The sequence below is a fragment of the Chenopodium album genome, chromosome 4 (assembly GCF_948465745.1).
Source record: "Chenopodium album chromosome 4, dcCheAlbu1.1, whole genome shotgun sequence".
NCBI lineage: Eukaryota > Viridiplantae > Streptophyta > Magnoliopsida > Caryophyllales > Amaranthaceae > Chenopodium > Chenopodium album.
Genome location: NC_137837.1, coordinates 11,806,844 through 11,816,607, shown reverse-complemented (window position 1 = coordinate 11,816,607; position 9,764 = coordinate 11,806,844). Strand labels below are relative to the sequence as shown.

Here is a 9,764-nt window from a genome sequence, read left to right as displayed (position 1 = left end):
TTTTATTTAAATAAGTAGAATTCTAAGACGTATGTATTTGTATACTATACATCTTACTATGAAACTTACACATAGCTCTTGAAATGAACATTTGATGGTACAAAAATGCACATTTGATGATACAAAAATGAACATTTGTTGAACACGAATAAACAAAAATGAACATTAGATGATGCAATGCTTCTTACAATAAAATTGATTTGAACGCAGTAATCCTTATAAATAAATTTTCTCTCCTTTTTTTTTTTACAGAAAAATCTTAGAATTCAATTCAGAAAATATATTAATTTGAACAAAAACTCCTTGTTGTTAAAATGAATATCTAATGATACATAAATGAACAAAAATGAACATGTTATAAAAATTTGCAGGAAATTCATAAATGAAAAGGGGCGGGGGCGGAGCACGCGCGGAGGGTGGGGGGTGCAGGTAGTATTCCCTGCTGTGGGATGTAGGTAAAAATTTGTACATATTGATGGCGTCTAAGGGGCCTCAATTTATCATCCTATCCCGAGCCTATAGATTGCTAGGAACGGGCCTGGAATCATTGAAGATAACTTTTACCTTCGTTTTTAAACCTAAGATTTGATTATAACTCATTTCAAGAAAGTAAGGTTGTGTAACCATATCAATAAAGCATATCAAACTTTGTAGCAATGAGATTTCTCAATATTATGCTTCTGAAATGGCAAATTTGTAAATAAAAATATTTTTTTTAATGTTATAAATTTTAACACTAAACAAATTTTTGGATGATTCCATAATGTCATTTAAGTAAAGGAAGAAGTATTGCACTAAAGCTTAGAAAGCTAAAAAAAAGAAGTTTTAATCTTTTTTTTTACTTGGTGAAATCTCAAATTGTTCATATTTAATTGCAGCGACAATCGAATAAATAAAAGGTTAGATAACTCATTTTTTTCCTCTAAAATGTATCGTTTGATTAGCCAAAGTTTCAATTTTTTTTTTTAACTGTTATTTTTGTTCTTTATATACCTTCTTGATACGTTGATAATTTTACCATTTGGATTCAAGTTTTTGTGGAATTATTGAGTGTTGACAAATTTTGTATAACAAGATAATAGAATGACTTGATGAGTTGATCATTATTAGAGTATTTATACAAAACCTAAAAAAAACCTTCCTTCCCGGGCATCATCAACCGGGCGTACAACTAAAATCAAAAGAAACAATAAAGGACATGACAGCAGATAGCTAAGCAAGTCAACCAGGATGGCTGCAAAAGCCGAAAGGCCTTATAAGTGCTACTGCTTGTTGGGAACTTCCCACACCTACTTGATACTCCTCTTGACAATCCTCCAAAGTAGAGGCGCATGAACTCCTACTAATGTGAAAACATTACGCGACGATGATGACTTCAACGGTGTGGTTTTAGATATCTGATTGTGCACGACTGATGACCATTGACGGATTTGCGAAAATTGTAACCCATCAGTACCCAATGCAGGCTTCTGCACCCCAACAAAAGAGCTCGAGTGTGGAGTTGATGATCCAGTCCTCGAAAATATCTTCCTTGACAACACTTGAGACTCAGAGGTGAGCTTGAGAAGTAAACACCTGTATGCAATGTCACGTTTTGACTTATTCTCCAACATTCTATGAAGCCTAAATATTTCAATGACATTGAATACATTCGCAATATCCTCCTCCTTATACATTTTAAGCTCTGATGGTTGTGCCAATTCCGTCAATATAAACTGCACGATTGGGGTATTCTCTAGATCACAAGACGGAACCAGCAGCTTATCCCAACAAACATAGAGTAAGACGCATAAATAAATAATTCTATCATTCAGAATAAACGATAGGCAAAGTTCAAATAACTTTGCTTGTTCAGTATGTGAAGCCAGCAATTCGATAATGTCAAGAATTTTATCCTGGTACAACATAAGGAATCTTTGTCAAAACCTAGTAATTAAAGCACGTGTTTTGAAAACAATTAGCTATATAAAAATAAAAAATAAAAAAATCAAACAAACTAAGGGAAAATAATCATCACCAATTCCGACGATTCCAGTAATTTAATAAACTTGAAGAGTGAGTCTCCACGATCGGCCCAACGTCTGACACAGTCATAAGATGTAAGAGAGCTCAGTGCTTTCCAGAAAACATCGTTGTCGTTGACAAGAGCTCCGCGGGATAAAAGAAGGTGAGCAAAGCTATAAGATAACCTCCTAGCAGCTTGGACCAACGGTTGTCCATATTTTCTATCGTCATTTAAATCAACACAACTACCGAATTCAGAATCAAGGAATGCAGCAACACAAGCAGTAGCACGACTTATGCAAAGGCGCACGAACACTTCGCTTGCAGGGAAAGCCTTAATTTTGTCATGATTTCGAACGATGAAAGATGCAAACATATCCTTGTCATTGATTTTAATAAGTTTGGATATTTCTTTGGAGAGTGCGTAGTAATCAGCAAGGTAAGCAGTCTCTTCTGCTTCAAATAATTCAGTAAGACAACCAGTATGACTAGCCATTGTTAAACTAGAACTTGGATCCCAAAAGAGATGAAATTCTTTTATTTCAGATAACGTATCAGCCTTGGCTGATTCAGCATACATCTGTAACACACAAACAAACACCATACCATTAATAATCAAAATTGTTGATTCAAATCATAAAGTTTTATCTGGACTCTGGAACATACCTCCTCAAGGTATTCATAGTCTTCTGGCATTAATTACTGGGGATTTTAGGTATTAAGAACAGAGCAGACGACCTAGAAAACGGCGCTAACCTAAATTGATAAAGATAGGGGTTGAGTATTTCCTCTCAAAAAAAATATATATATATATATTAAGTATTTAATGCAAAGGGTAAATGGCTGAGTAGCTACAATAAAATTGTAGCTATTATTAGTATCAGATTAGATCTTAACCGTTTATTAAATTTGACCAAGTCGTTAAAAAAGATATTTACTTTTCAATTAAAAAACTAGTTATTGATCCGGCCAATGCCCCGGGTCATTATAAATATATTACTTTAATTGAAATTTGTTTGTCACCGAGAGCTTAAGTGGCGGGTTTTTTTTTCTTAAGATGATAGCTTAAGTAGTTTGTTGTTTATATGAACTGGTTTGACTATAAAAATATATTTTTTTTTCATTAACCTAAATTCTTAATAAATTTGATGTCAAAATATATACTACTCCATAATGCACAAAATCCTTTTGCTCTATAATTATTAAGGATTGAAGTTACATTCTAAGGGAAATTTAGATAGGGTGCTATGCATATGAAGAGGTTATCAATTAAATTAAACAATACATGGAGTTTAATGTATGAATTTTTTCAATTATAAATGGTTTGATATGATTTGGTGACACATCATATGCCAAATGGCAAAATTGGTGACGCATGACAAAGTAGCATATCTTGCCATGAGTTTAAATAATATACTCCCTCCGTAACAATTTACTAGCAACAATTACTATTTTTAGCCGTAACACATTACTCGCAACAAAGAAAAATATTTCCTATTATGGTAAATTTTTAATGGTGAAATGACTATTTTACCCTTAGTTATTCCTGAAATTTTTTTTTTTAACTCCTAAACACTACTTATCTAACATTTAATCAAATACACTTAACCTAATCTAATCTAATCATTCCCACCAAAAATAACCCTCCCCTTTCTGATTTCATTAGAAATCATTCAACTTCCCAACTCCTCAACTACCAGAATTGAATGAAGAACATTCAATTTTCCTCGTTCATGGTGCCCAAACTCTCCTTAATCTAGAGAATTCTCCAGAAGCACATTATAAACCCTAGATCTACTGTATTTCTCTCGCTTCTCTCTCATTTTCGTCCTCTGTTCTCTCTCCTCAGTGAAACCCTAGTTCTCTCTCTGTTGTCTCTGTTTAATTTCTGTGAGAATGAGTTCCAAAAAAGCGAAGAAAGATTCCCAAATTCGTCCAAAAAAGGGTGAGGAATCCACTCTATACATCGCCCGTAGAGGATCTGGTGTTATGAAACCAGTTCGTCGCTGTTCTTCTTCGTTTTCTCGTTACTCTGGAGGCAAAATTGGGGCGAAATTATATTTTTCAAGCGACGAGGAGGAAGTTCTGGAAGTAGATCCGCTTAAGGCCGTCCCTGTTCCGGCGGAGGTGGTGGCTGAACTACCTCCTCCTGCTGTTGAAGTTGTCGCTGCTGAGAAAACGACGAATGAAAGCCCCAAAAATGTTGGTCCTGACGCCGTGGTGACGCCTGAGAAGGTTTCAGGCGAAGGGGCGTCTCCATGGGGACAGAAGCGGCCTCTATCTATCTGGAAGGACGACTACAGTGACTGAGATCCCTGCTACATGGCATATTTGAGGGACAAGTACCCTCATGACTTTCCCCCAGATCTCTGAGTTTGCAGCGTAACTATTACTAAACCCTAATTTAATGAATTTTGCTTAAATATGAGTCCCTTTGACTGATTTTGGGTTGTGATATTCATTGCTTGTTTGTTATTGTTGGGTAAAACTGTTGTTGTTTGGTTGTTGTTGTTTGGTTGTAGTTTTTGAGTTGATTTTGTTGATTTCGAATTGGCATTGTTATTGATTGTGATTATAAAATGGGGGTGTTTGGTCGTTTGCTTATGTTGGTTGAAATTGTTGCTTTGGGTAAGGAAAATTTGTTGTTCTATTGTTATATTGGGCATTTCACTTGAATTCATTGGTTGCATGTTGTTATGGTTATATTGTGAGCATGAATTGCTTGGCTTGTGTGGTTTTTTTATACTGCCTCTCAGTTGGTTGGCTTGTGTGGTGTTTTGTTACTGCCTCTCAGTTGGTTATTATTGATATGACTGTGTGGGTTGGTTATTGTTGATATGACTGTGTGGGTTGGTTATTGTTAATATGACTGTGTGGGTTGGTTATTGTTAATATGACTATGTTGGTTGGTTATTGTTGATATGACTGTGTGGGTTGGTTATTGTTGAGATGAATGTGTGGGTTGGTTATTGTTGAGATGAATAGCCTGTGGAATATCTGTTGCCTAAGAGTCCCCACAGTTTGAGTCACTCCCTGCCATTGGTATTTTGTGATGATGCATTGAGTCCCTTTACCCACATTGCATCATAGATGTAGGTTTTCCATATGATGAAGGGACTCTTATGACTTGAGCCCATTACTTAAGGGAGCTCCAACATCTTCTAACAGAGGGTGTTGTTGAGGTGCCTGTTAATAGTGGCTTATATGGTTAAACCAATCCCATCTGATGGAAAAAACAGACAATAACCAACCCATACTTTAAACACATTGTGTACCTGTTAATGCTATGATTTCATTTGCCCAAAAAATTGTTGATTGTACAAAGTTCCATTTCAATAATAAGTACCTACTAAGACTGCCTACCTACTATTTTTAACAAAATACACCTAACCATTACAAAACATACAAAAACTTAGTTTTCAACTTAATGGTTATGTGTGGCAGTCTTTGGTCTTCTGACTTTCCCTCTCATATTTCACAAAAGGGAACAACCCATACTTCCCTGAGTGAATAAGTGTCCCATCTGCATCATAAAGTGGTTTGCCCACCATTCCCATGAACATTGCCTTTATCTTAAACCTTTATTTTAGACTGTTGTGCTCTGTATGGGACCTCTTCATTTGGGGTAAGATAGAAAGTCCTTGTCTCTGGGTTTAGGTAGAACCACTTCTCATCAATGTGTATGTGATGTTGCATATCCATAATTGTAGGGTCCCCCTCACTTGGAATTGGATGAATGTGTTGCAAAACCCACTTAATCCTTGCAGCTTTGTGATTTTCTGATAATGCTGGGTGATTACTTGCTGACACTGCCCTAAGTCTGCCCCTTTTCTTCAAACTGTGTATCACCATATGATGGACATGTAGAGCAGCACCATAGCTTCTGTTTGTGCGTAGTTCTCTTGTAAAGAGGGACAGACATAAGCCACTCATCATAGTATTCAAATGGCTTGCGACCAGTTTTCCCTAACTTTTTGGTCTTCACATCCACAACTTCTCCCAGTTGCATGTGTTGTTTAATTACTTTGAGCCACCTGCTTGTAGTAGATTTGTGTACATGATGTTTCTTTGCCAATGAGGTTAGCATTCCTCTTGGCAGTGTGTCTCCTACCATATTAAACAGAATATCATCAACAATCTGCCTTTTTTCTTCAATGTTTAATTCTCTGCTTCTCCTCACAAATGCATGTTGCTGATTTTGTTGCTCTGTATCTGTTTCTGATTCTGCTGATGAGTTGTGTTCATGTTGATGCTGCTGAGTTGGCTCTTGAGTTTCTGACCCAGAAGTAGTGGAAGTTTCTTCCATCACCAAATCCTGCTCCATGAGCAGTTGGTTTATGTTGAAAAAATCATCCAACATTTCTGCCATGAGTCCCTTAAATTTTTTTTTTTTTTCAGATTTGATGGTAGGTGATGAAGTGGAGGTGGCTTGCCTTTTTTTGGGAGCTTTCAGCGGAGCCTAATTCGTGTACAAATTCACTAATGCTGCTACTACTAACACATCAATTAGGAATTAGGACTAATTTCAGATTATGGTTTTTGTAATTTTGCAAACACTTGGTTGTATCCTCTAACTTCTACTTTTGAAGAATTCTAAATCCCCCCCCCCCCCAATACCCTCTTGTGTTTGAATGAGGGTATTGAATGAAACAGGTACTCCTTTTTATAAGGAGCTTTTGGTTTGAAAAATTTGTTGCTTTTGCTGGCTGTACTTGAGTTTTTCAATTGATTTTAAATTTTGTGAATTTTAAGGGGGGGGAAATGAAAATTTTGGGAGGCAAAAAAATTTCCCTCCCAAAAACACTCTTGCCTTCACGTGAATAAGGGAAGGAAAGAGAGGGAAATGAACAAAAGGGGCCACATGGCCTCCACTAAAAAGGGACCACCTTTATTTCCCTCATTTTTTACCACTACTAATCACATGCAATTTACTTTAACTTACTCACTTAAAAACTTTTGCCTAAGAGTCCGTTCTCCCCTAGTTTGTTGCGAGTAAATTGTTACGGAGGGAGTATGTTGATTGATTGATTGATACTTAAAAAAAATTACCTAACCTGTTGGTACTACATTTTGCTTTCTCTATGTTATAGATTATTTGATTTATCGTTGCAATCAAATATATTGAATCTAGGGTTCTTCATATATATATTTTTTTTTATGGCTTTCTTCCCTCTTAGATACAAATTAAACATCATTGGAGTATAAAATAATCAAACAAAGACACTCGTAATCTCTATACTACATATCTACAAGAAAAAGAAAAGATTAGAAGAATTCAGGTAAACACAAAATACATAAATTTTGATAATCAATTCCCATATGCTATGCAACTATGCAAGTAATCTGAAATAATGAATCCACCCATATGCTATGCAACTATGCAAGTAATCTGAAATAATGAATCCACCCAAATCTTAGCCCTCATAATTTGCACCTATTATTTCGGCTTGAGGCCGCCATTTGAGTACAAGTTTAATTTTACACCCGCCTACATTCTTCTCCCCTACATGTGAGAGTCAGTAAAATTGCACCCTTCCTCAACCTCTTGGCCTCTTCATAACTTGAATTCTAGGTGAATTGCCTACTTTTTTTTTTTTTTTTTTTTTTTTTTTGAAATGTTGTTTGATCATTTGTTCAGATTAGCTTTGATTGTTAATTTCGTATTATATTTGTTATTTAGTACTACATATATCATTGTGCATAGTAAGGAAGGACTACATTTTGTAAGAATGTTCTCAAACCTGTCAAGAAAATTATATGTTCATATTGTTCATAAATACAAGTATACAACTATACATCCATTGTATAAAAAGGCTAAAGGCACATTAAGGCGCTATAAATAAAATTTTCTATGGCTTAGTGTCACGGTCCAAGTGTTCTGACACCGGATTAGAGGTGGATTCTAACACTTAGGCACGCCTCGTTGTGCCTCATTTCTCTATGACTTAGGCAAACCTCATTATGCCTACCTCATTGTGCCTGCTGCTTATAAAAAGCTTAATTGTCCTATCTACTTATCTGTCTATGCATCTGTAATGCGGTAATGTTGATACATTCAATCTTCCAAGAATCGTTGGCCATAACTGTTCAACTTAATCGAGAACCACAATCCTTTTACTTAATTATGACAATTAGATCTAAGGATGCTAAACAGTTATACTGAGAATCAGGAAAAGTTGTAGTGTGAGTAGCTATATTAGCAGTTAGAACTGCACCTGGCCTTACTCGAGCCTAGGACTGCCTGCTAGACTGCTACGGCTGTTGTAATGTGATAAAGATCCTTGATAGTATTTCAAGGAATTTGAAGATCAAGTGACTGAATGTTCTGTGAAATGCAGATTAAGCAAGACAGCAGGAGCAAAGTCGTCCTCTAGAATGACAGTTGAAGCTCGCTTGCAAAAGGTACATTTCATATGATTTTATTTGATTGTTGGAATACAAATTACAGTAGTTTTATTTAGAGGGCAAAACCTTGATTTGAATGATGTCCCATTCTATGAAGAAATAATCGCATTCGTGGGAAAGATGTATTTAATTTTGCTGGAAAAAAATGGATGATAGAATTGACTAAGGTGGGTGGCACCTTAAGTTGTAATCTTAGAACAGCTTACAGTTGCCCTGTTTCAAGCAATAATGCCCACTAAGATGTTACTTTGTATAATAAAGATAGATGAAATTCGAGTCATATTCACTTAAAGATAGCAACCAAAGGGATATTGTGAAATTTACTTTCTTCAACAAGGGAAATTTAAGTGACTAATCCCTCTTCAAGATATACTTTATAATGCAATAAGCCAAACATATCTCTTCACATGTAATTATGCCAAAATTGTTACAGGAGTTCGGATTATGAAGAGGATAGCTTGCTAATATTGAGACATTAGAATACATTTAAGTTCACCTGGATGTATACTGTATACATGGTAGATTATGTAAATGCACTATTTCATGTCAAAATATGATAAAAGGGTCTTTGAAACTTGTGGAGGTGGAATTTTTGTTAGAAGACCCTGTAAAATTTTCTTTAGATATTTGTTTTTTGTATGTCATAAAGTCTAGATTGTCTTACCACAGAAATGAAATCATTGGTTACATTATCTGATGACTTGGGGCTCAAGTTCGGCGTCAAAGAGTTTCTACCTTAAAGGTTAAACTCAACAAAATTAGTATTTTTGTTTATTAATGTTTGGATTTTAGGCTTATTTTCTAATACAAGTCCAGTATGATTTATACATCAAACTTGGAAGTTTGGAACCATATGTTTTACTCTATAAGCACCGGTCCTGCTCGAGTTCACCCTGCCCTTTAGCCACCTCTTTGTTTTCCTTCTCTTTTCCCCTTTGTTTCTTTAATTGCAATAGATGGATGAAAAAACAAGAATATTGAATTAATTAGAAGAAAAAACAGGGGAAGGGTGTGCTTTTTTAAAAAAAAAGACTAAAAGAAATACATGGTCAGCCTAATATTATTTTTTTGTAAGGCTCAAAAGTAAACTATTGCTTAAAATAATAGAGTGAAAGTGTAAAATTACAATACTCAACTCTTGACATAATGATATGCATACATGCTTTAGGGTGTAAGGAAAAAAAAAGTCACTTTGTTGTCTGGATTGGTAATATTCAATTACATATTGATGTAGATTTACTATAAAGTTGGAGTTTAATAAAAGCATTTCATTATTAACAAACTATTCCATAAAGTCTTAATTTGTACTATTCTAGATCCACTGACTAAAAAGTATATGAAATGACTCAGATTAA

The 9,764-nt window shown here is 35.2% G+C and overlaps 1 protein-coding gene across 1 annotated transcript; it reads right to left on the bottom strand.

The window, feature by feature from the left end:
- Positions 1–1,096: 1,096 nt before the first annotated feature.
- Positions 1,097–2,787, bottom strand: LOC145626689 (uncharacterized). The gene is made up of 3 exons (XM_081679153.1): positions 2,671–2,787; positions 2,018–2,584; positions 1,097–1,895 (listed from the first exon to the last, which is right to left on the bottom strand). Exons 1-3 carry the CDS (start codon positions 2,698–2,700, stop codon positions 1,290–1,292), a joined length of 1,203 nt encoding a protein of 400 aa, XP_081535279.1. The 5' UTR covers positions 2,701–2,787; the 3' UTR covers positions 1,097–1,289.
- Between the last annotated feature and the right edge of the window lie 6,977 nt (positions 2,788–9,764).

Excerpts from the sequence above, each read along its gene's own strand:
- LOC145626689 (XM_081679153.1), bottom strand. The coding sequence starts at position 2,700 with ATGCCAGAAGACTATGAATACCTTGAGGAG. Across the intron at positions 2,585-2,670 it reads ACTATGAATACCTTGAGGAG|ATGTATGCTGAATCAGCCAA; the intron begins GTATGTTCCAGA and ends TGTGTGTTACAG. Across the intron at positions 1,896-2,017 it reads TACTGGAATCGTCGGAATTG|GATAAAATTCTTGACATTAT; the intron begins GTGATGATTATT and ends ATGTTGTACCAG.